The sequence below is a fragment of the Diceros bicornis genome, chromosome 5, assembly GCF_020826845.1.
Source record: "Diceros bicornis minor isolate mBicDic1 chromosome 5, mDicBic1.mat.cur, whole genome shotgun sequence".
Lineage (NCBI taxonomy): Eukaryota > Metazoa > Chordata > Mammalia > Perissodactyla > Rhinocerotidae > Diceros > Diceros bicornis.
The window spans coordinates 52,380,498-52,408,221 of NC_080744.1; the positions used below are offsets into that span (position 1 = coordinate 52,380,498).

At 35.5% G+C, this 27,724-nt stretch overlaps 1 protein-coding gene across 14 annotated transcripts in view; it reads left to right on the plus strand.

Moving 5' to 3' along the window:
* Positions 1 to 27,724, plus strand: part of TCF12 (transcription factor 12) — a 362,989-nt gene that overhangs the window by 142,884 nt on the left and 192,381 nt on the right. For 5 of the 14 annotated variants that reach the window (XM_058541659.1, XM_058541657.1, XM_058541661.1 and 2 more), the window contains exons 4-5: positions 2,051 to 2,140; positions 5,177 to 5,250. In XM_058541659.1, the coding sequence (XP_058397642.1) occupies positions 2,051 to 2,140; positions 5,177 to 5,250 (164 nt within the window). Of the gene's footprint in view, positions 1 to 2,050; positions 2,141 to 4,441; positions 4,502 to 5,176; positions 5,251 to 6,764; positions 6,842 to 13,735; positions 13,798 to 27,724 lie in introns of those variants that run through there. The other 9 variants (XM_058541676.1, XM_058541663.1, XM_058541665.1 and 6 more) reach the window with 5 other exon arrangements.

The following is a 27,724-nucleotide window of genomic DNA, read 5'->3' on the forward strand; positions in this document are numbered from 1 at the left end:
TACTATTATATTCTAATTGATCCTGTTTCACAGTGAATTTCTGGAAAACTACATTGGTAGGTTTATTTCATGAGTATCTGAAAAATACAATAAAAATGGTAGTGGTGGGTTTTTAGGTCTATGTTGTTGTATAATTGATTGCAGCCTTTGAGTCTTATCTAAAGGAATATCATTACTCCACAAATAAAACTGAGTCAAGAAACTATTGAAGAGACACATTCATAGCTTTGGTTATCTGACATAGCTATCTCCAATCAGATTTCTTTCATCAGATCATTTACTGAATCACCCTATAGCAGATGGCAATCCTGCAAAGTATAGTGTCTTCCCTTATTTATAACAGTGTTGGGATTTGGTATTTTTGAAGTAAATTTTACTTGCTAGAATGAAAAACCTGAGTTCAGTGCTACCAAAGGCAGTGAGTGTGTGTGTGTATGTGGGTGTGTGTGAGAGGGAGAGAAGGGTACACAATCCTCTGTGCTCTTCCTTCCAACTTGGTACGCGTTCCTTTCCTACAGGGATAGACTCTCGGGCCTGATATCAAGCAGAGTGGCTGTATTGACTTGCTTTTCTTACCAGCTTTGCTGGAGCGATATCCTAACTAGTCTTCTCCTCTTCGTTCTTTGTATTGTTCCCCTTCTTCCTTTCATTCCTTCTCAGCTCACTAGACTCCCCACTACTACCTGAAATATTTTCCCAATTCCAGACCTGTTTATCACTTTACCTTAATCTTAGTCTCAGGTGGCAGAGTCTTTGCTGATAAGTCTGGTAGTGGCAAGTGGGAGGAGAAGGAACTGGTCAGAAGCTTTGCTCCTCATTTACCCCTTTTACCTCCAGGCAAATCTTGTCTGAACCTCCCCAAACCTTGAGTAATGCTTTATGTACACAAACTCTGTACTCTCTGGGCCCATATGGAGTTGAGGGAGGAATAGGTGTTTAGGGTATAGAGAAGTCCCCCCACCCCAAAAGTCTGTTTTCAGTTTTTGCTAGTGGTTAAAAACCTAAAGAAGGCTGTAAGACTCTGTGCTAAGAGAATGAAAGAAGGGGTAGGATAGAAGCTGTGACATAATTTTGTGATTGACTCAAGAAAGAAAGCACTTTTGGTCAAAAACAAAACATGGTGGCAGTGGAGAGGACATAGGTAGACTGATATCTGAGTTCTTCATAGAAAAGAGAGTAATGCCAGATGTTGAACTTTGCCAAGAAATTTACTTGCTCCTCCAAGAGTCTTGTTCTCTGATACCTCAAAAACACAATTTCCAGTTTTATTCCTTCTCCAGAGTTCCAGCCTTTTAGGGAACTGCCTGTGTTTGTGGTAATTTATGATTTGCTTTCAGTTACTTTTCTTATTAAATATTTTACAAAAGAAGGAAGCAGATTGTTTCACTGAATTCACAAACCATTGTTTTCAGATATAAGGTCAAAAATTTAATGTTTTTTCTTTGCTGGAAAATATTAAATAAAAATAGTACGCCTTTTAAAATGAGGCACATGGAGTCAATATATTGGATTTTATTTAATTGGTTCCATTCAGAAAAGCAGGTACTTTAAGAGATTCTGTGTATAAAAGATTAAAAAAGGAAAATATCATTTAAATCTCTATATTAGTTAAATTATTGATTAACTCTTTTACTCTTATTGAATAGAAATAGAATAGATTAATTTATTAGAAGGTTAAGCAAGACTCAAAGTGTTTCTACCACTTAATTATTGCTAAACTTTCTCTTAGATCTACCATTTTAATCTGTCAGTTGAGGAACTAGCTTCTCTAAAATTGTTGAATTGGCATGCATAGACTAGAAATGGGAAGGAAAGAAAATATATGACAGTGATGGTTCGGACCTACCTTAATAGAAATGTTTTCCCCCCAATCACTGTATTGCAACTATGGTATATTGTTGAAAAATAGTTTTTCAGATTTTGATCAGTTTGTATAATTTCTGTGTTAAGTATTTTCTGTGTGTAATTTGTTTTTCCTGTTTACCTTAGTCTTATGAGGCTGAGGCTTTGGAAAGTTTATTATTCCTGTCATATTTCTATGTTTGTACAGCCATTGTCTTCAGCAGAAAGGAGTCATTGATGCTAAAGGATGACTCTTGCCTTTGTCAGTGCCAGCCACGGCCTTCTACTCAGAGTCTGGGTATGTTAACAATAAAACTATAGAGCTCTGAGTTTAAAACCTAGCCAGATCCTTGTTATTCTGTAGCATCCTTTGAGCCCCCTCCGTGTCCAGTATCATTGGTATGTAGTACTTTTTAGCTGGTGCCTTAATTACCATTTTATTTAGTTAATCTTTGCTCTCCCTTTGTGCTGTGGAAGTAATTAGTGTCAGTTGATGAAAATGAGTATGTGTTTTCATAGGATTTCATGTATCTCTTTTAAATTTTGTATGAGGTGTTTTGTGTAGCAGGCACCCATCTTTTCTATATTCTCTTTTACAAATGTATTTAAAACAACACTTAGGCCTCATATTTATTAATCATTTGATATAAGACAATTCAGAGTCATAAAACAAATTGTGGTCTGATTATTTTAATTAGGATAGGATCATCAAAATAAATTTCCATTATATGTTCTAAATGTTCAGTGAAAGTATCATTTCCCTCTTCTCCCCTCAGCCCCAACATTCTACTTTGCCTCTATGAATTTGACTACTTTAGGTACCTCATATAAGTGGAATCATACAGTATTTGTCCTTTTGTGACTGGCTTATTTCGTTTAACATGATGTCCTCAGGTTCATCCATGTTGTAGCATGTGTAAGAATTCTCTTTTTTAAGGTTGAATAATATTCCATTGTATGTATATACCACATTTTCTTTATCCATTTTTCTGTCGATGGACACTTGAGTTGCTTCCACGTCTTGGCTATTGTAAATAATGCTACTGTGAACATGGATGTACAAATATTTGAGACCCTGCTTTCAGTAGCCAATTTACTTTTGTATTTTACGTTGGCTGTATAGTATTAAAAAAATCTTAACTCATAGAAAAATAGTTGCAAATGGAAGTGTGATTTTTTTAAAAAATAAAATTTTTCATGAAATTATTTGCAATTTTTTTTGGGGGGGTCGGTGAGGAAGATTGGCCCTGAGCTAACGTCTTTTGTCAATCTTTCCTCTTTTTGCTGAGGAAGATTGGCCCTGAGCTAACATCTGTGCCCATCCTGCTCTATTTTGTATGTGAGATGCCTGCCACAGCATGGTTTGATGAGTGGTGTGTAGGTCCATGCCCGGGATCCAAACCTGCGAACCCCGGGCTGCCGAAGCAGAGCATGCGAACTTAACCACTATGCCATGGGGCTGGCCCCTCATAAGTAGTTTTATATTAGGGGTTTTGTAGGTTAATAGTAGCCTTTGTCTTGGATTGGATCTCATAGGAATCCTATGTGCTATTCTACAGTGTTGATTGCAAAGAAAATGCTTGGAAAATAACCCACAGATGATACTGGAGAGATGATAACAAAGTATGTTTTTACATGAAACTCCCCAAACTTGTAGAATCTTTCTTAAATCTAGAATTTTAATAAGAATTCTCCAAGAATGAACAAAACACTGTGTATTTTTACACATAATCTCTGTGTTTTCAAAGCTTCTGTTTCACTTGAAATTGTGCCTGGAGTATTGTCTGTAGTAGGTACCCATCTTTTCTCTACACTGTTTTTAAAAACTTTAAAAAATGTACATTAATCACTTGATATAGGAAATATAGATTCATAAAAAGAATAAGTTAGGTTCCTACTAACTGAGTTAATAATTAGTAGATTCTGCTTTGGGAACCCTGACTCCCTTTTTGTGGCTTTTTTCTTTTTGAGGAATATCGGCCCTGGGCTAACATTTGTTGCTAAATCTTTCTCTTTTTTTCCTCTTTTCTCCCCAAAGCCCCAGTACATAGTTATATATCCTAGTTGTACATCCTTCTAGTTCTTCTGTGTGGGATGCCGCCTTAGCATGCATGGCTTGATGAGCGGTGTGTAAGTCCTTGCCCAGGATCCGAACCAGTGAACCCTGAGTCGCCCAAGTGGATCACGTGAACTTAACCACTATGCGTACCAGGCCGGCCCCCACTTTCCTTGCTTTTTGTCATCTATCCCTTCAATTGGCAATTCTGTCTCTATGAAAGAGCCTTGGGAATCGTGGCTAGTTACTAGAGAATTTGTGGCATTTAACTTATTTCAGACCACATTCCCATCTAAATCACAGAGGACTTCAAGAAATTTTTTTGAAGAAAATGAGATCTTAATTTAGCTGAACGTTGTCTTCGTAACATCTAGAGTTTTCTCATGCAAGAATGAAACAAAAAAATTCAACTGTGTGTTTTTCATCATAGAAAGAAGCTGAGAAGGGGTTGGGAAAGTGTACCCTGTTAGGAGTCGAGGATGAAAAAGGCTAGTCCTCAAAACAGGAAAGGGAGAAATGGCTGGATTGAGAGCTCTCCAACTCTTTCAACTTTTTCTGGAGATTGATTAGAAGGTGAAAATACTGGAGCCAAAGCTTCAGAAGGTACATTAAGGAGCACAAGGAGTAACTGTTGTTAATGGTTACTGATCCTTTCTCACTTTGAGTTTTCCTTTGCAGTTTTCATAAGAGTGGATCTACTCATTTGGAATCAGGTTTTAGGGGAGGTCTTACTAGAATGAGTTGTCATGTCTTTTTGATTAGTTTTGATATAACTAACATTGATTTGATACGGTTTGATATAGTTTGATGTCTTCAGTTAAGAATATCTAATCAATGCTCTGATAGAAACCAGTTTTGTTAACTTGAGCAGTTTGACTCGCTTCATTTTCTAAGGCTTATCTATAATGGTTGAATTCTTCATATTTTCATGTAGACAGTACTAAACTGTAGAAAGTTGGGGGGTTCATCTACTCTTAGAAGTAGCAATAGATGGGGACAGAGATGGAGAGCCCTAGATTATGTCCTATTCTAAAGTCTCCAAAGACATATTTTGGTTCTGAAATTCTGCAGTGTATATAGGGCATTGTATAGAGCAGTGAGGCAGTTATTCTGAAGTAACTTATTTTCTACAGGTTTCTGAGACAAGAATTGATATACAGCCAGTTCCACATAAATGTAAATACCACTCGTTGAATTGTACTCTCTCCTATACCATACAAAAAAAATCCATCATAGTATCCCTTTGGATTTACAGTTTTCACTTTTTTCTTTCCTTAGGTATGGATGAACGTGGAAGTACAACATCTTGGGGAACAAGTGGTCAACCAAGCCCCTCTTATGACTCATCTAGAGTAAGTTTGCTCATCAACCTTTGATTAAAACTGTAAAGAAAATTTGGCAGAATAAGTAAGTTCTTTCATATATGAACTCTATTTCTTAAGAGAAATGAAGATGAACTTATTTTCATGGGAATATAGTAGAATACCCAATACCTTCATAACAGATTTCATTCTTTCCATTGTCATACTTTGGGAGTTTATCTCCTACAATGAAGGAAATATTCTTGGTATTATTTCTACAACTAGACTACCTATAATACTCTTTTCTAAAGTTGGAAGAGCTTGGAATACCTCACTAAGTATTCTCCATACATGGCCATTTTTCTTCGTGTATTGTTTATTTGCTTTGAGAGACGGCACTGGCTTTCAAAGTACCAGCTTCCAGTCTCTTCTCTCCCGTTTTTGCTCTAGTAGTCATCAACCGTTTATATCAGAGACTCTATAGCCCTGTCTCTTGGAAGCATATCAAAACAGACATAACAGATGACATTTCTTGGTTGGCAGTTAAGAGAAAATAAGACCAAGCTTTAATGTTCTACACTCTGAAGGGTCAAAAGGTTAGAGCTTTTTCCAGCAATAAACAAACAACAAATCCCCAAAAACTTTAAAAAATGAGACTGAGAAATTGAAAATTAGACCAAAGAATTGGCAATAAAATTAACCACTCTGCTCTGAGACTCCCAGTAACTTGGTGAGGTTAAAAGATACCTTTTCCAAAAGGTTGTACTTTGAATGAATAATGAACTATTTATTTCTCTCAAAATTAACCAAGAGAAGATAGACAAGCATAAAATTTATGGGTACTTAACTCTAGAAGCAAATTCACTTAAGTGGAAGGAAAATATGTGATTGGAGTTCATAGTCTGCATATGCGTTTCACTGTTTTGCATTGAAAAATGCTGAGTTAAAATACTTATTAAAATATGTGGTTTTGCTATTATATTTGGCTGTAGCCTATGTTTAATTTATTTTAAATACTTTGGAAAGAACTGGGATAGTCATGTGGAAGCCAAAAAGATATAGAGAGGCTGTTAAACATGAGTTTTAGTGCTTCCTTTCAGGAATCAGTGCTGAGAAGTGTAGTGTAAAGAGCACTGTCCTGGGTATCACAAGACTTAGGTTTCCTATCACCTCGGCTAGGAACTTGCCATTTAATGTTGGACACATCATTTTATCTTGGGGATGGTTAAACTGGTTGATGTCTAAATTTCCTTCTACCCTTGAAAGTTTTTGATTCTTTGAATAATATTGTGAATAGAAAGATAGATTTCCTGTTTAGATTTTGAAGTGGGGATTTTATACAGTGGAGAACACAATACTATTGATTACTATTGTATTGTTTTCTTTCAGAGGCTTGAGTTACTATGTGATAACATGTTATTTCTTAAAATGTGTTAAATGATGCCTTTGTATCTGATATTTACTTCCCTTTCAAGCTTTTAATTTTTTTTTCTCGAATACTAAATAGGATTTTAGGAGAAGAGAACATAATAATGTATCCAAATATTTGCATATTTCAGGATCCTGAAATTGAGTTTGCCTCTAGAGGTGGACTTCAAAGCAAATCTTGCTTTTCTTTTTCTATTTGATGTCTAGGTCAAAGGTGAAGTTCTATTTTTTTACTCTTAATTTATTTTTTTGAGTGTATATTATGTGCAGTGAAAAGTTAAATTGATTTTATACTAAACTAGTTTTCTATTTAAAAAACCTAGATGAATCTCTAGATATTCCCAGTCTAGCATACAACCATCAATACATATATGTATATATAGTCCTACCTGTCTACTGAGAGATCAGATAGAGTGGTAATTGAATGCTATCCTTCTTTATTTTTGTTCCCATTGAAATCTACTCTTCTACTAACTTTCCTTCTCCTATCATAGTCATAGTTTTGAACCTAAAATGGTTTAGTGAGCTAGTTAAGTTATGTTTTATTTATGGTTTCAGACCATTTATTTCTCCCCTGAACTCTTCTCACCACGGAAAGACATTTATGGTTATCTTTGAAGCTGCCCTCAACATTCCTTTATAGGAAGATTGTCAGCTTTTTGGGTTTTATCATTAAACACTGCTCACCATCTTGACCATTTTTTTCATAATCATAAGTATAGTTGGTTATAATTTTGTTAATAAGAATCTTAGTTGACCAAAGTACTTCATTCTCCTGAGTATTTTAGTATGTTGAGTTTTTTAAATTCAGAAAAAAATATTGACGTTGGCTAAAAACCAATTTTGACACATTGTTAATAAAATTATTAAAAAGTCAATTTAAACTTTAATGAAATTGCAAGTACATTTGTAGAAATTATGTGAATGAAATTTGTTTAGACTTTACCATATTTAAAATTTTCACCACAGCAAGTTGCCTTATTTAAAAAATAATTTGATTTTATGTTACTGATAGACAAATTTTTTATTTTACTCTTTTTTTTTGCTCAGGAAGATTCGCCCTGAGCTAACATCTATGCCAGTCTTCCTCTATTTTGTATATGGGTCGTTGCCACAGCGTGGCTGCCAGTGAGTGGTGTAGGTCCACACCAGGGAACCGAACTGGGCTGCTGAAGCGGAGCACACTGAACTTAACCACTGGGCCACAGGGCCAACCCCTTATTTTACTTTTATTCTTTTTTTTTGGTGAGGAAGATTGGCCATGGGCTACAGCTGTTGCCAGTCCTCTTTTTGCTGAGGAAGATGAGCCCTGAACTAACATCTTTGCCCATCTCTCTCCATTTTGTATATGGGACGCTGCCACAGCATGGCCCGATGAGCAGTGCATAGGTACGCGCCCAGGATCCAAAACTGCAAACCCTGGGCCACCAAAACAGGGTGTGCGAAATTAACCAGTCTGCCACCGGGCCGGCCGCACTTATTTTACTTTTTTTAAAGTTTGAAAACACTCTGTAGGCCACAATAGAAGATATTTAAGAACTGCAAAATGAGTAGTTTGGTGAAGTTATAAAACATATGCTTTTAATTTAGATGGATTCAATTATCTGAGTTGCTGTTCTCCTCTCTCTCTACCCCCACTCAAAACTATGAGGGAGAAAGAATAATTTTTGCAGTACTGTGAAACCATATTTGGCACATGAACTCTGTTTAATACTGTATATTACTATACATTTTACTGTACAAGATTGGCTCTACAAGGTCATGTAGGTTGAACTTAATATTTATTTAACAGGTGTTGAAGGGACTTTTTGCTATGTACACTTTTTGACTTTAAATGTAATTCTAACAAAAATACCATTCTGCTCTAGTAACTTTGTTGCATAAGTGAGCTCCACTAGAGTTGTGTGGTTAAGAGGCCACAAACTTCTCATTGTTGTGTTAGTCTTATACCCGTCCTCTCAGAAGTAGGAAAAGTCATTCCAGCAGAGCTCCTGTCTGGTATGTCTGCCGTGTTTTTCCCAAATCCACCAGAAAAGTAGCCTCACGGTATACAGGTGGTTGGTTGAATTTCTGGTTATCAGACCTACCTACAGCACGTCATTCAGTGCAGAGTTTTTGTTAGGCAGACACAGAAATAAACACTATACCTAATAGCAGTTATAGAAGAAATAGTAGACATGGTCAGCATTCTTAGGAAATGTGGAGCTGAGACAGAACATGTTTGAGACAGAGGGAAGTAACACAGATTTGTGGCGTGTACCTCAGACCTCTTTAACTTTGTTCGAGTCCTGTGCAAAATAAAAACACAACCATGAACAAATAAAAGCGTTAGTGTGATGTGAATAGCACTTCTGTTTTTAAAAATATGTGAAAGTGGTGATTGAGGTTAAAGCACCTTTTCAGAGACTGAAAGGAGCAATTAAAATCTCAGTTTAGATATGGGCAAGAAGTATAGTTAATGAGTTTGTCCCCACTCTCTTATTTTTTATCCTTTCTTGCTAACAAATGTTTTCTATATTTGACATTGTACCAGGCATAAAGACCAGAGAATATTATGATTTTTTTATTTACTACAGTGTTAATGATTTATTTTAGTTTCAGATTTTTTTTTCCTCTTTAGAAGGCAGCAGTTAAGAGCACAGACTCTGGAGCCAGACTGCCTGAGTATGAATCCTAGCTCTGCCACTTACTACCTGTGTGATTCTGGACAAGTTACTTAAATTCACTGTACCTCAGTTTACTCGTCTGTGAAATGGGGATAATAATAACTACTTTATAAGGTTGTTGTGAGGATTAAGTGAGGTAATATGTGTAAAGTGCTTAGATCAGTGTCTGGTACATAGTCAGTGCTATGTAAGTCTTGGCTTTAATCCTATGTATATCAGAATTCATCAGCTAGATCTATATGTAACAAACAAATTTAAATGGATGAGTACATTTGCAAATGTGCTGCATTCTAAGTATCGTGAATAAAAATTATTTGCTGGTTCAGTCATGTTTAGTATACCTTTACTTCTTTTAGATTTGTAAAGGACGTGAAATCGATTTCCTTTTCCCTTCATTTGTCTATTTTTTTCTTAGAAAAGCAGAAGTCTTCTGACAAACTTGGATATGAAAGTTTTAGTCTGTCTAGTACAATGCTTTATACATAAGGGATGCTTTATACGTGTTTGCTGAATATAGTCAAATTGGGGAAGAATCATGAATTTATTGGATTAATTGTGTTTGGAGATTGAAGGTCGAAAAAAATCAAAGTTGATTTAAGATGGCAAAGCTCGAAGTAGATGGTGGTGGTATTAATGGTAATGGGCCTTTTTTCTGTGCTTAGCAATTACTGTCCTAGTTGATGACACTGCTTAGTGAAACATTTTATTTAAGATCATCACAGCCTCTGGAGAGTTGTACTTTATGACCCTGGAAAAGTTACTTAACCTCTTTGTGCCTCAGATTTCTCATTTCTAAAATTATGATAATTTTACGTATATCATAGAGTTTTGGTAAAGATGAAATGTAATAATAGCTATGAAGTATTTCATTTCATTTATTGGTAGAATGAAAGCTGCTATTACTATTATTACCACTACTATTATTATTATTTCCAAATATCTAATATTTCCTTGTGCATTTTCATGGTTATATTTCCTGATATACAAATTCTGTTTCCGAAATGTTGTTTGATCATGTTAGTTCATGGAAATTCCAAGGGGCCATGCCATCTTGGTTTTCCTGCCCTCTTCTCTCTGCCCCCCAACATAGGCCAAGCTCAAAGTGCTGAAGTACCATTGGGGTTTGCACCCTGCGCTAGGGGTTGTGGTGGGGTTCACAGGACAGAGAAGTCTTCTTGCTGACGTTCTTTCCTAAGATACAGAGTTTTTCATTCCTTAATTTAAAAGGTAAATGAGTTCACTGGTAGGTAACCACTAATAGAAATTATATTTATAGGCCCCATCAGTGACCAGGAGTTGGCATTTTAATCATGAATATTTTTCATGTTACATATAATCTATTATAGTAGTTACTTTTAGAAAAGAAGCAATGTTCAATTGAGTAGAGTTTGAGTGCCTACTTTTTCGAATTGCTAAATTTCCACCATAATTTTCCCTTCTCTTTATAATATGGTTTGCAGATTGAAACAATCATTTCCATGTTGCTCTTCTTCCCTCCCCATTTTATAGTATTATAGAATTTTCAAAACTGTGAGATATGTTAGTTATTTATGTCCAGTCTTTTTTTTTTTTTTTTATAATTTTATTTATTTATTTTTTCCCCCAAAGCCCCAGTAGATAGCCGTATGTCATAGCTGCACATCCCTCCAGCCGCTGCATGTGGGACGTGGCCCCGGCATGGCTAGAGAAGTGGTGCGTCGGTGCACGCCCGGGACCTGAACCCGGGCTGCCAGCAGCGGAGCTCGCGTACCCAACCGCTAAGCCACGGGGACGGCCCTATGTCCAGTCTTTTTATTTCATAGATGAAGAAACTAAGACTTAGAGAGTTTGGGATTTGGCTAGGTTGAAATGTTTGCTGTTGATACAAAATACACATGAGATTTGGCTAGACAATTTGCCTAGTTAATGGCAGACTCTGGCCTAGAACTCAGATGTTCTGAATTCTGTGCTAGTATTTTAACCCCCCTTATTAACCCTTAGTATTTCTCAACTTAAAAGAACTATCTTAAATTTTCTTCCGTATACTGAAGGAATGGGAGAAGAGAGAGGAAAAAGATGAAAAGAGAAGAGAATTGCAATTCATATCCCAAAAGAGGACATGGGGCATGATATGATAAAAAAATTTGCCTAGCAAGTATAGTGTATTGTGAGGCACAATAGCATAGAGTTTTGATATCAGGTTGTCTGGGTTCTATTTCTGGCACTACTGCTTCTTACCTGTATGACTGTGGGCACAGTACTTCTCTTTGCCTCAATTTTTTTCTTTTCCTTTTTTTACTGGTAGAAGAAGGGTGGGTACTAATAATAACTACTTTACTAAAGTTCTGGACTTCGGCCTATTAGTGGAGAAGGGGAAAACCAGTTATGTGGTGATGAGTTTGCTTTAAAATACTTGGTTTAGCTGCTGTATATGACTCCGTACAAAATAATTTCAGGGACTTTTTATTAAGGGATATATAGTAGGTGTGTTTTGAGGTCTTTCATTTTAATACATACTATGATTTCTGCTACCTGTCCCAATGAAAGGACATGAAGGGTCGGTTTATTTAAAATGCCCTACCAGTGGTCATTTCTTAGACCAGTTGTTAGGAATACACATGGATGGCAGCCTGATAGACCAGGTCAGGTAGAAAAGAAAATGAAAATTGAAGGTACAAGGATTCAGGAATTGCTCTAGCCTGCTAAGAGTCATACCCCAAGCCATAGATCAGGTACTTGGGATAAGGGAAACAGAAATAAATAAAAATTCAACTACAGTAAACATATAGCTTTCAGATTTTATAGAAACTAAAAGGAGTCTATGAGGTTATCTGGTTGAGTTTAATGTTACTTCTGTAGCAACTGCTGGGCCATTTCTGCCAGATGTGCCTAAAGAGATCTTTAATTTCGCTTAGTGCTCTCTCCATTCTTTGCAGGTATTCAGTGTCTCCTCATTCATGTGGAAGAGCTTGGCTAAGAGCCACTCTGTAGTTTGATGGATAGCAAGTTGGAGATGGGATAATAGACCCTTAGTTCCCTTCACATGCTATCTATAAAAATACACAGAGGTTGTTCTGACCCTAGGAAGGGTTATACTGGCAGAGTTTTGGGAGAATCTGGTGTGTAGTTCATTTACATTTGACAGTAGGGGCCTTGGCAATATCTAGGGGTAGAGAGAGCCTGTTGTTTTTGTCTTCCAGCAGAGCACAGTGGCATGAGAGCCACCCTTGTAAATAAGGATAATGTTGTCTGCCTGCTTTTAAGGAACTTGTGCTTACTGTGGTCCCCCAGTTTAAGATGCTGAGATTTGTGAATGCAGTCAGTTTCTGAAATTTCAAAAGTGAATAAATATATATCTTAGAGTTTGGGGAATATGGTTAGAAATACAAATCACATTTACCTTCAGAGTTAAACACATTATAAAACTTGAACTCTTTTTAAGGCAGCAATAGAGAAGCTATAATTAGGCAGCAAATAATTAATTACCAAAATAATTTCATTCGTTACCGTGGGATTACAGGAGAAGGAGAGATTACTTTGGGTGGTCAGGAAAGACTTACTAGAAGAGGAAGTGTTTGAGTAGAATATTATAGGACAGACGGTATTTGTATGAATAAGGCTGAAAGGAAGACAACTTTCTGGAAGTGTGGAATGATGGGACCCACAAGTACAGAGGCCCCAACATCACAAAATTCAGTAAATAGTAAACAGCTTGCTTTGTAGGTATATAGAGCAATAAGGCAGGTAATCTTTCTGTAGAAGAAATATAGTCTATCTTTTAGGGACTAGAAAGCCAATTAAAAACAGACTTTTACATAGGGAATGATTTTATAAAGATCAATATATTGTAGTATGAAGGATGGATCCAAAGCAAAAGAGTGACAAAAAGTGGGATGATCTGGTAAGGTATTACTACACAGGCTCACTTGTGATGAAGTAAGACTTAGATTAGGATGATAGGATCAATCAAGATCACAAAATAATGGAAAGAGGAGAGATGCTGCAAAGGAAAAAAAAAAAACTGGCACACTTGGTGACTGAGGAAGATAAAAAATCATGGAGACTCACTTATAGACTCACTCTCCCCACAGAATGATGACTCAGACTCCACGTGTTTTATTTTGGCTTTGACAAGTTAGCTGTGGTTGTGTTATACAGCTACCAGATTGTTTGATTTTGATAAATAATTTCCCTTATAAATGGGAAATCTAGTTGTGTGAATAAAAAATAAATAAAATAGTTTTTACTTATTGTCCCCCATTTGTCAGCATTGATGGGTAATAAAGTTTAGTGTTACTTTCTCCTTTAGGGTAGATATTTTTTCTAGATTGTGTATCGTTTGCTATTGTATTTATTTTTGAAGGGGAAAATGATGTAGGTTTTATAGCTACTAGGAGTTCAAATGCAATAATTAGAAAGGACACACAAATTTTGAAATAGTATTTTATGCCTCTTGATCTCAGGTACAAAACACGAGATGAAGCAATTAAATAGCAAAGAAAGACAGGAGGGACAGAGAATTAAAGTAAGTGTTTTCTATATATTGCATCTGTGTTCCCATTAATCTCTGTTTTGTTATGTAACTGCTCCTTCTGAATGTTCTGAATGTGAAGAAAACAGTGGGTAAGAAAAGGGTGTATTTTAAAGTGAGGTTTAAATAAATCCATGAGAGAAAATGTTTGTTACTCTTGGTTGCATTCAAAACAGTATCTGCCTATAAATTTTAATCTTAATGTTCTTGTATAAGAAAAAAGTTTGGTTAAATCTCTTGCCAAAAGATATTTAAAATAAAGAAATCACATAGCTATCAGATTGTCCACTATTCCATTTTAAGCCAGTCAAACCTTCTGTTTTTTCAGTCTAGCCATTCTTTCAGGGACAATGCCTGTTGAGATGCTCTAACATAGATCTTTCAGAAAGAGCCTTTATGTCAGTTTCTCACCTCATTGTTGAGTTTCACTTAACTTTGTATGCCTATGAAATAACATCTTTATCAGGATTGATCTTTATAGTTCTTTTTTTAATCTTCTTATTGGTCAGTCTTTAAAGTTAACAAGTGGAAGTCCAAACATATTAACCTTTGAATCTCTCTTATGTCCCTTTTTATAATTGTTGAGGTCTTACTCTCTGACAGTCTTTTTATTATTTTCTATAAATTTAGATATTTCTTATTCATGAGAATATACTGGACGGTAGATTCAGGCGGAATACATTTTTGGGTCCACTTAACCTATTTTTATTAATAGAAATAATCATAAGTAGCATTTGTCACAATATAGTTTAAAATCTGTCACGTTGCCTATTGTAAGCTTCATACCAGCTCACTAAGAAGCCATTTTTAAAATCCTGTCCATTTTAGCGGTGAGGAAATTGAGGCTCAGAGAAGGTAGATAACTTACCAGATATTAAATGGCCAAAACTAGTAACTAGGCAGTATGACTCTAAATTACTGTCCTTTTCTACCATGTCACACTTGTAACTAGGCAGTATGACTCTAAATTACTGTCCTTTTCTACCATGTCACACTTGCCAAAGTATAAAAGAGATCCCAAAACAGTTTAAAGACAGATACCCTAAAAGTTGTAAGATGATAATACTATCATTATTTCTTAGAAAAATATTATTCACATTTTATATGTAAAAAAATATAAGCCATGGAATGAATCAGATAAGTTTGCGTCCTGGTTTCACCACTATATTTGACCTCGGAAAAGATAAGATACTTAATTTCTGAGCCTCAGATTTCTCATATACAGAGAGATTTATCTCATAAGATGTGTGTGAGAATTAAATACAGGAAATTTTATGAAGTATTTAGCACAATATCTGGAATTTATTAAGTAGTCTATGTATTCCTCTTTTTACATCCAGTCTCATGAAAAGTTACAGATCCATTATGGTACAAAACGGTGTTAGGAATTTTACAAGTCTTGGATGCTCTGTAGAGAGGTAGCTGTTCTGAATTCCTGAAGTACGTCCTGAACAAAACACTGGACCTGTTACAGTTTTTAAATGCCCCCCAAGAGGTTCTATAAATCAGGAAAAGGAAATTATGTTTACGAAATTGAAACTATTGGAAAAGTTCATTGCATTACAGATCTTGGGATTTGGAGATTAATGGGGGAAAAAGTTGGGCAACCCAAATTCTTATGAATATAGATTCTTCTTAATCTACATTCTTGTGACAGAATATAAATTCTAAAAGAAGAGACTTCAGTTCCTCAAATCTGTTTGAAAGGATATCTATCTCACAAAGTAGTGATGAGACCTAAATGAGCTTATGTATGTCAGAGGCTTAGCATGATCAATTAATGTTAGTTCCTTTTGTGATGTACTTTTGTTGTCATATATTCTAACATTTTTATTCTGAGAATAACAAACTTGGGATGTTTTCCTTCAACATATTGAACTGATGCTTAATCCTTTTTGCTATCAAATGAAATAATTTTTAATGTGGTTTTATATCATAATCAATGTGCAACTTTTTGCATGAAGCAGACCATATTCCTAGTTTTTAGTATAGGAAATTATTTAGTGATTATTCAATAAAGTATCATCTGTCTTGAACCAAATATCTTCTCTGCCTTGGTGATACTATTACATCTCATTGAGTTTATACTTTTCTGAGTTCTTGCTCTGTAAATATTATTCTTGATTTCCCACTAACCTTACTTTCTTAGATCACTTTTCCTCACTATCTTTTTTCCCAACTTGGAATCTTGTAGTCTTCTCTTGGACTTCTTTGTTTGTGGACTGTTCACATGGAAATCCTTTTTTTCTCCCATGTTTCTCATTCATGAAGCACTTATTGAGATTTCACTATTTTCTAGTCACTAGAATTAGTTGGGCAAAACAGAATGATCAGTCTACATTCCCTGGGCAAAAGGAGTGCTCATTCTCATGGGCAAAACAGATTATTATACTATAGAATGATAAAAGTTACAATAATGATGGCCCAGGGAGAGTAGAAGCACAGAAATAGAAGTGATACCTGGTTCTGAACCCTCCAGGGCATACCAAGTGAAAATGATAATCTGTTTGGTAATACAAAGAAAAGAAGACTTAAGCCTGGAGACTTTTCCTTTAGGCAAGTGTACTTGGTCAAATGAGTTACTTATTCTGGACATTAGTTCCTAACACGTAAAACAAAAATTTTGAACAAGATCATAGTTTCTCAAACTATGCTTAATAGGATATTAATAAACAGTATATAAATACAGAGCTCTGTGGGCCAGTATATTTACTGAGTTAAAATTCAGCAGACTTCTTTGTTGGTGTTAGATTTCTCAGTTTTTGATGTTGTAAATTATAAATCTTTAAAAAGGAATAGAATATACTTGTCACATATTTTTCTCACATGGAATCCTCCTGTATTACTTATGAATTGAGTTTGACTGCTAGTAACAGTCTCAAGAAATAGTAAATTAGACAGCTTATGCATTTAACTGTTAATTTAGATCTGTGATCTATTGCTAGTTCATTTTTGGGTAAGGTGTGAAATATGAATTCAAGTTGATTTTTTTTTTTTGCATAAGGCTATCCAATTTTGTTGGCACCATTTGTTGGCGGTATTATCATTAGATTATCATTTTTCCCATTGAATTCCCTTGTTACCTCTGTTGAAAATCAATTGAAAAATTTAAAACCAGCATATCAGTTTCTACAGAGTCTTCTGGGATTTTGGTTGGGACTGTATTGAATCTGTAGATCAGTTTAAGGGGAAATGGTATCTTAACAATGTGGAGTCTTCTGATCCGTGAACATGATTTATCTCCCTATTTAAGTCTTCTTTAAGTCTTCTCTTAGTGATGTTTTACGGTTTTCAGTGAACACATCTTGCACATCTTTCTTGCAGTTTATCACTAAATAATTTTTTTTTTTTTTTTTTTTTTTTTTTGTGAGGAGATCAGCCCTGTGCTAACATCCGCCAATCCTCCTCTTTTTTTGCTGAGGAAGACGGCCCTGGGCTAACGTCTGTGCCCATCTTCCTCCACTTTATATGGGACGCCGCCACAGCATGGCCTGCCAAGCAGTGCGTCGGTGCGCGCCCGGGATCCGAACCAGCGAACCCCGGGCCGCCGCAGCGGAGCGCGCGCACCCAACCGCTTGCGCCACCGGGCCGGCCCCTATCACTAAATAATTTTTAATGCTATTATAAATGTTTTTTTAATTTCAGTTTCTGGTTATTTATGTCTTATATAAAACTACAGTAAGTTTTTGTATATTGACCTTGTGTCTTGTACCTTGCTAAACTCACTAGCTGTAGTAGCTTTTTTGTACATACTGGAGGATTTTCTGTTTGGTTACTAAGTCATCTGTGAATAATGAGAGTTTAACTTTTTCCTTTCCAATCTGGATTTTTCCCCCTTATTGAATTGGTTATGATTTCTTGTACAGTGTTGAATAGAAGTGGTAAGAGTGGATAGCTTTGCCTTATTCTTGATGTTGGGAAAATGATGTCTTTCACCATTAGGTATGGTGTTAGCTATATGTTTCATCGATGTGATTTATTAGATAGAGGAAGTTCCCTTTTATTTCTAATTTGTTGAGAGTACTTATCAAAAATGAATGTTGAATTTTATAAAATGTTTTTTCTGCATGTATTGAGATAGTCATATGGTTTTTCTTTTTAGTGTGTTATTGTGGGAATTATGTTGATTGCTATTTTAAATTTTAGACCAACTTTGCATTCTTGAGATAAATAGCACTGGATTATTATGTATTGTCCTTTTTATATATTGTTGAATTGGATTTGCTAAAATATTATTAAGAATTTTTATATTTAAGTAGTTCTGATCATTAGTATTTTTTTTCTTGTACTGTCTTTGTCAGAATTTTGTATCATGGTAATACTGACCTCCAAGAGCAAGTTGAGAAGTATTACTTCCTCTTTAATTTTTTGGAGGAATTGGTGTAGAATTGGTATTATGTCCTCCTTAAATGTTTGGTAGAATTTACCAGTGAAGATACATGGGCCTAGAATTTTCATTTGGGTATGACTTATAATTACAATTTCAATTTTGTTAGTAGATAAAGGACTATTCAGATTATTTATTTTTTTCTTGAGTGAGCTCTGTTCGTATATTTTAAGAAATACGTCTATTTGTTCATTTCATCTAAGTTGAGTTTATTGGCATAAAGTTGTTGATAATATCTCTTTGTTATCTTTTAAGTATTTATATTAGTTATCTCTTGCTACATTAATAAATTACCACAAACTTAGTGGCTTAAAATAACACACACTTATTGTCTCATAGTTAACTGTGGGTGAGGAATTTGGCATAGCTTAGCTTGGTCCTTTGCTTCAGGGTCTCTTACAAGGCTGTAAGCAAGGTATTTGCCAGAACTAGGGTCCCATCTGAAAGACTGATTGGGGAGGGATCTGCTTCCAAGCTCATCAGTTTTTTGGCAAGATTCAGTTCCTTTTGGTTTGTTGAACTGAGAGCCACAGTTCCCTGTTAGCTGTTGGCTGGAATCTGCCTCAGTATCCTGCCAGCTGGCCCTTTCTATCATGGCAGCTCACTTCATCAAAGCCAGCAAGGGTGGGAGTCTGCTAGCAAGATAGAAGATACAATATTATGGAGCCTAATTGACAGTCCATCACTTCTGCCGTATTCTATTGGTTAGAAGCAAGTCACCTGGCCAGCTCACACTCAACAGGAATTGTTTATCTAGGGGTGTGAATACCAGAAGAGAGATCATTGAGGTCCATCTTAGAGTCTACCTGACACAATATTTGTAGGATCTGTAGTTAGAATCCCTACCTCATTCCTGATATTGGTGAATTGTTTCCTCTTTTTCCTTATCAGTATGGCTAGAGGCTTAATTTTTTTTTTTTTTTTGGCTTTATGTCTCTTTAGTTTCTTTTAATCTAGAACAGTTTCTCCACCTTTTTTTTTTATGGCCTTGACTTTTGTGGTTTTTTTTTTTTTTTATTGCAGTAACATTGGTTTATAACATTGTATAAATTTCAGGTGTACATCATTATACTTCTATTTCTGCATAGATTACATCATGTTCACCACCCAAATACTAATTACAACCCATCACCACACACATGTGCTGAATTATCCCTTTCAGCCTCCTCCCTCACCCCTTCCCCTCTGGTAACCACCAATCCAATCTCTGTCTCTATGTGTTTGTTTATTGTTGTTATTATCTACTACTTAAGGAAATCATACGGTATTCGACCTGCTCCCTCTGACTTATTTCACTTTGCATAATACCCTCAATGTCCATCCATGTTATCGCAAATGGCTAGATTTCATCGTTTCTTATGGCTGAGTAGTATTCCATTGGTATATATACCACATCTTCTTTATCCATTCGTCCCTTGATGGGCACTTAGGTTGCTTCCAAGTCTTGGCTATTGTGAATAACGCTACAATGAACACAGGGGTGCGTGTATCTTTATGTACTTGTGTTTTCAAGTTCTTTGGAAATACCCAGCAGTGGAATAGCTGGGTCATAAGGTAGTTCTATCCTTGATTTTTTGAGGAATCTCCATACTGTTTTCCATAGTGGCTGCACCAATTTGCACTCCCACCAGCAGTGTATGTGAGTTCTCTTCTCTTCACATCCTCTCCAACATATGTTGTTTCCTGTCTTGTTAATTATGAGGCTTAATATTTTACATTCTTAAAGATCTAGCTTTTGATTTCATGGGTTTTCTCTATTGTTTTCTGTTTTCAGTATGTTTGACTTCTACTCTTACCTTTACTTTGAGTTTAATTTGCTCTTTATTTTCTAGTTTTTTAAGGTGGAGGTTGAGGTGTTTGATTTGAGACCTTTCATCTTTTTTAACAAGTATTTAGTACTATAAATGTTCCTCTGACCATGGTGTTACCTGCATCCCACAATTTTTGCTATGTTGTGTTTTCATTTCATTCCGTTCAAAATGCTTTATAATTTTTCTCTTGATTTGTTCCTTGACCCATGGGTTATTTAGAAGTGTATTGTTTAATTTTGAAATACTTGGGGATTCTCTAGAGATATTTTTATTATTGATATTTCATTTAATTCCATTTTAGTCAGAGAACGTGCTTTAATTCTTTGAGTAGATCCATATTTCTGTCTGGTATTATTTCCCTTCTGACTGAAGGACTTCCTTTAACATTCTTCATTGTGCAAATCTGGGGCTGATGAAGTTTTTCATCTTCTGTGTGTCTGAAATATTCTTTATTTTTTTACTAGGTGTGGAGTTCTAGGTTGGGATATCTCGTTCTCCCTCTCCCTTTCCTTCCCTGTCCCCTGCCCCTCTCTCAGCAATCATAAGATTTACTTTATTTCCCCTCTCTCAGGGATCACTGTCCTGCACTGCCCATGTCTAGTGTCTCAAAACTGTTGTTTAGTATATTCAGATCAGCTCTAAGAGCAGCACATTATGAGTGATTGGAGAAATGAAGCATACACTATTAGCTTTTCTTGCACAACACTGCAAGTACTGGCTCATTCAAGAGATCCTTGGAATTTTGATACCTTGTTAGCTATTGTACAATTGCTTTCCTTACTACCAAGTGTCTCTGAATATTTGTCTACTGCTATTTTGTAATCAGAAGCCAAAAATATGTTCTTGAATATAGTAACCTTAGATATCTGCCACCGACTAGCTGTGTGATCTTAGGCTAGGCATGCCCCATTGACTTCCCTGAATCTTTTTTCCTCATCTCTGAAATGACACCTCTGTCTTAAATAAATAGTTTTCAACCAGGGTTTCCAGAGTTTCCAGATTCTGACAAGGGTAGTGGTAATGAGGATTCATGATTTATTTTAAAATATAGTAAATAGTTTAATCCAGCAGTTTACCTAGTATGTTCTAGGGACCGCTCAGTGTCCCCGAGGCCCTTTTAGAGTTTTTGCAAGGTTAAAACTATTTTCATGATACTCCTAAAATGTTATTTGCCATTTCAGTCTTATTCTTTCCCGAGTGTACTGTGAAGTTTCCAAATGCGACATGATATATGATGATGTCTTTGCTCTGGCAGTTGTTGTGTTTTTGAAACTTCTCAGGTTTAATTTCTAATACGGTAAATATCAATGGATATGTCTCACATAAACAAAAGCTCTTTGGGGTTCGCAATATTTCTTAAGACAAAATATTTTCTGTATAAGAGGTCCTGAGACCAAAGGGCTTCTGAGACCTTGAAAATGGCGGGCCTAATGGAAATTATTCTCTATTTAAATGTCTACGCTATTGCCAAATTTCTCGGTGCTGGAGATCAAAAAATTAATGGCTAACATTAGGTCATCTGCTGTCATAGTTCCAAGTTTAAATCAGTTCTCTACCACTCTCTGACTTTGGGAAAGTTACTTAAATTCTTTAAGACACAATTTTCTCATCTATGAGATGGGGAAAATATGGTATCTATATATAGTTTAACTTAACTGATATAATACATGAAAGCCCTTCTTAACACACTGCTGGCACATAATAGGCACTCAATAGAAGTTAGCTGTGATGATTATGATGCCACCAGAGATGTGCTTATTTACATTTTTTTTTTCTAGTTATCAACATGTTTTGTTTGCTTTAGGGCGTTCTTAACAAATCTTAATGCTGTTTTTTCTGCGTGCCTGGCAATGCTTGTTCTGCTTTGATGTTCTTTTTTGAAGCTGAGCTCGTATTGCCATCTTCTAAACTATTCAAACCCAATGCAGGAAGTTTAACTTGGAAGTTGGCAGACTGGCTTGGGCTTCATTTAAAATTTCACTGTTCATGCCATCCTGCCCCTTAGACTAATAGAGAATCTAATAATACTAATTAGATCTTTGGAAGCTGTAATGTGACATACCTCAGGTTCAGACCTCATGCAGAAGACCTCAGTTTATTAAAATATTTTCAGATATTATCTTTTCTTCAAACTGTGAGGTCCTTGAAGGGGAATATTGTTTTATTCATCTTTGTATCCTAGCACCTAGCATGGTGCTTGATCCATTATTGGCAGTAGCACTTACGTTTACATATGCATTGTCACACTTCCATATGCACATTTTTATCTCTTTAATTTCATAAGTAGCTAGATTAAAATGATATAAAAAGACAGGTGAAAGAGAAAAGAGATAGGTTATAGGGAAGAGGAAAATGAGAAGAAAGTAAAGAGGAGGAAAGACAAGAGAAGATCCTCTCACAGAAGTGTCGATAAACACATCTGATGGCATCTAGGTTAGATACTGATAGTACACACTGAAAACATAAGAACTCAAAGCAGACAGGCAGAAAAAAGAGAAAATTGATTTTAGTTATTGGTATGGATGAAATTTTCACATTTGATCAAGTAGATGATAGTTCAGTTTGTGGCACTATTAGCCTTAATATTTAAGTGGCACATCTCCCAGTCTCTCATAGGAGGTATATAAAAAAAGACTGGTATACTGTGAGTTACTGTTGATTATCAAAGGAATGCTGGTCTTCTATTTTTGCAAGGATCTGAACATTTGGTATGTGCAAATGTAGTTAACTAATCTTATATTTTTGTAAGTATCTGAAAAATTTGTATTAGGTGTAAATATAGTAAGACAGTATCAATTTGGACTAAATGTTTGAATTACGGTATAATTTTACTTTTAAGGAAATAACTATCTTGTTATTTTTACTTTTAATTATGTGTGTTAGCTAGAAGTATTCTAATAAAGTAATGCCACTTAAACTTGCTTGTCAGTTTCATTTAACTAGATAAGTAGAATACATATACACACACCAGAGTGGAGTTTTCCTCCGATAATAGATCAGATAGCTATTGTGTACTAGACAAAGTTGCTGGTTTGTGTTTTAATACCATGTTACATGAAGAATACTGTCTTTATGCAATAGAATCATGGTTGGTCATGGAGTGAGATTCTTCCACTGAGAAGCATTCAAAACCCATACTGGGGCCAGCTTGGTGGCCTAGTGGTTAAGTTCACGTGCTGCGCTTTGGTGGCCCAGGGTTCACTGGTTCGGATCCCAGGCGCAGACCTATGCACCGCTCATCAAACCATGCTGTGGTGGCACCCCATGTACAAAATAGAGGAGGATGGGCACAGATGTTAGCTCAGGGCCAATCTTCCTCAGCCAAAAGAATAAGATTGGCAACAGATGTTAGCTCAGGGCAGCTCTTCCTTACAAAAAAAAAAACCCGTACTAACTGAAGAAACAATAGATTCACCTCCACTTCTCATGCTCACTCTAGGGTGCATACTTTTTTAGTAGAGGGCTGGAACTATTTTTACATTAATTTTCTGCTTTCTTTTTATGGATTCACATAATTCGGTTAGGTAAATATATATATGATATGAGTTAATGATATCTGGACACAGGACTAGCCACAGAAGTCCTACCTTTAGTGATTTTCAAAAGTTAGTTTACCCATATTCAAATTTAGTATGTGTTTCTCAAGCTGGTGAATGATTCTCCCCTCAAGGGTACTCCCCTCAAGGGTTGCTCCTTAGCAGTACGTTGAAGTTACTCAGAGGCCTTCCTAGTTAGGCAACTGATAGATAGGAGATAAGAGATAGCTTCACCTACTGATACTTAAAGGAGGCTGGCAAACAACCAGAAATGAGTAATGGGTCTTTAGTTACAAAAATGTCGTGAAAGTGGGAGGATAATGTATTTAGAATTTAATTCCTTTGATCTAGAATAGCAATAAAGGCTAACCTAGAAAAGTTTTTAAAAAATATCTTTAAAATATAACATATTGATGGAAAACAGTGATTCTAAAGCTGCAGTTGTGGGATATTTACAGACAAATGCAATTTTAAAATGCTTTCTTAAACTAAAAAAAAAAAATTAGAAGCCTTCTCAAAAATATTTTAAATTCTTTGTCAAATTAAAAAATTATAAAAGTTAAAAATGAGGAATTGTTCAAAATCCAAGGAAAACTTGATGAGTTCTTTCACTGAGCTACTCATTTAACATAGAAGTCTCTGCTAAGAGGACTATGTTTAGTAGAAGCCCATTTATCATTAAAAAGTCTTCTTTAAAAGTTAAGTTTTTGTATATCAGATATACTCTCAGTAGTTACACCTACCTCTCATATCCGATGGTGATGCCTTTCTGTTTTTCAAAGGAGGTCCTAACATTTTAGCTGCTAAGAACTCTGCAAGAAAAACTAAACTGTATGTATCAGAAAATACGGGTGCTGACTTCCTTTGGTATTAAGTAGATATGAAGATTTCTTTCTTTGCCCTTTCTTTGTTGGAATATCCATGTGGTACCTGTAGTCTTTTAGCCAGATGACCACCTTGGATTTTGGAGATCTAGGAACTGAAGGGGATGATGAGTCTATCTCTTACAAGTCCTTTTGCATTCAGTTGCAATGTCTGGGTAGCTTCAGAACAAATCACTAATTCCCTAAGGAAGATTAAATGTCTCCTCTGACGCTGTTTCTCTGGTCGAGCCTGAGGTTGAACCTCAGGTTGAAGTTGGATTTTAGGCTGTGACCCTAAAGATTTTGATCTCTGTGGGAATAAAATTATTTTGCAATTTTCAGTGCATTACAGCCAGGCCATTCAGATGCCCCTTTAGTTTTTGGAATGTAGTTATATAGCCTTTCTCTAGAGTTTTTCCCCCCATTTCATTATAAAGAATATTAATTCTTAACTATAATTGCCAAGTCATCATAAACTGCATCTTTCATGGAGGCACTCAACTACTAGTCCTACTGGTATAGAAATTTGTTTCTAGGTTTGTCGGGGCCTCTATTTGCCTTCTCTACAGGAACTATCTCAGCATCACAGAAGGTTGCTTTAGTTTATTCTCACCTTGGGCAAGGGGGATGTTTTGCAGAAGGAATGAATGTCTGTACTTGATACTCACTTACCAAAGGAGATTTTCCATTTCCCATTTTGTTTGCTTTTTCTCTGTCAAAATCCACAGTTTCAAAAAGTTCTCATGACTGCCTCTACTATTTCGAGCACCATTTGCTGAATTGGGTGGTTTTAAAGATTTTTTTGTTGTTGCATTTTCTTGGCTTCATTCCTTTTATCACCTGTGAATTACTGTTTGAACAAATATACTTTTCATTTTGTGTGACTCTAGCCTGTCATTGAGCCATTCAGTTCACAGCAGTTCTAGGGAGGAACAGTTATTACTAGAGAGAGAGCATTGCATGGTGGGTTCTGGAGTCAGACTGCCTGGATTCAAATTTCCATCCTGCTACTTACTGTTGGATATCAGGTGAATTGTGTAAATTTTCTGTGCTGGTTCCCTTATTTATGGAATGGGCTAGTAGTTAAAAGGGATTGTGAGGATTCATGGGGTTTGTGGGGTTGTGAGGTTGAAATGAGTAAAGCCCTCAAGTTATGGCAAATAGTATCATCAAATGTATGCTGATGCTATTATTAATGTTGACACAGAAAACCTTAAATTAGATAGATTGAATGAAGACTTGGTGTGTATTTGTGGAAAGAATCACTGATCCTTCAACTTTGGCTTATTTACTTTCACCTTGAGGGAAATAAATTCAGGCTAGGAGTTCAGCACCCATATGTGCCAGTTATCAAAAGAACATTGTTTCACTAATAAACTTTTAATTTGGGCTTTCCCTTAAAGATGGGTGGCTTTAGTCATAGGAGCAGGAAGAGGTAGTATAAATGGCTCATGTTCAATATCACCATGGCTGACAACAGAATCCAAAAGCATTATCCTATAGATCCTACCAGGATATGCAGTACTGTTTAATCCCGAACTATGAACTAACTATTATGTCCGTGGGTCAGCATCTAAAAAACAGCATCAGCCAACACTGTTGCTGTGGCTGTAACAACCTATGTAACACTGGGCATCAAGACAAGACACTGGCAACAAACTAAAAATATTATCATACTTCTGTCAAATTTTGTTGTATCAACACCTGGAGTAATGGATGCAGTTTTAATTATAGAACCTTAAGATGAACTAAGGAGCCTAGTGAAGATTAACTCATGGAACAAAGGTGTCTTGAAAATTATGGCAAATGACTGCCTGTGGACCTGGGCCAGATTATTTCAGATAAGAATATAGCTACATAAGGATTAAGGGATCTAATAAAGAAATGTAATCATGATTGCTTTGCCTTTTTCTGTCTGGAAAGTGCATCACAAATTACATACAACTTGTAAGTGGACTTTGGAAGCTTTCTTTCAGAAGTTTGGGGCTGTCTGTATAGAACTTTCTGATTCAATGTAAGATATGAGACTTCTTCCCTAAATGATAGTATATTTCTATTCTAGAGAACAGTTTGGCAATATCTAGTAAATTTGAAGATGTGCATACTCTATAACCTAGCAATTCCTAGGTTATAGGAATATAACCTCCTCCTAACCCCTAACCTCCTAACCCCTACAGAAAATTTCACATAAATTCTCATATATGTACAAGGAGACATATTACTAAAATGTTCATAGCAGCCTTGTTTGTAATAGGGAAAAATGAGAAGCAAGCTAGATGTCATCGAAAGGGACTGGATAGGTAAATTGCGATATGTTTATAAACAGAATGTTATATAGCAGTGCTGTGTATACCTGTGCTACACTTTTTCAACATGTTAAGTATTGAATGTTAAGTGAATAAAGAAAAAACAATGATACTATTTTAAAACGTGCAAAATGGTGTTATACGTTAGTTAGGGAATATGCATATGTAATAATAAAAGTATTGAGTAATGCATGAAAGTGATTAAAAAAAAACAAATTTAGGATAATGTTAACTTCTGAGGGAAATTGGAGAGAATTCCGTAGGGGTTTTAAACTATATTGGCAATGTTTTACTTGTTGAGTTGTAGATACTTGGCTATTTATTACATACATTTTTGTATGTCTGAACTAGTTTGGAAACATTTAAAAATTGGAAGAAAATGTGTCAAAATGTTGATGTTTGCATTTCAGTTGAGGTCAAATGGGAGTCTTTAAGATGCTGTTTCTGACATTGCCAGTTTTCTACAATGAGAGTATGTTACTTTAATCATGCTAAAGGGAAAAACTTAGAAACTATATGTATTTTAGAAAAGCAATGAATAGTTTCATAGAAATTTTAGAAAATATAGACAAGTAAAATGAAAAAAATCCTAACACTATAATTTTCCAGTCTTTCTCCTATAAGTTTTATAGAGGTTAAACATTATGCCAAATACTGATTAATTTTTGCTCTTATTTTTCCCACCTAATATTATAAAATGAACATTTAACATATGGGACTGTTATTTTTAAAATTATTTTAAAATATGTTATTGTACTAAATGTAAGAACATTGTTTTGCTCGTTGGCTGGTATACCGTCTTCTTGCAATTAGTTATTGCTGCTTAGTGCATGGGTTTTAATAAAGTTATATTGTTTCTAGGTTTGATTTATTTGAATTGATTTCACAAATATCAGCAAATATTTAAAAATATTTGTTGAGCAGTTATTATATGCTCAATCTGTTGACATAAAGTTGACATAAAAGCTTTAAAATATGTAAAATCTGAGGGTTTTTTTGCCACAGAGTACTGTTGTAA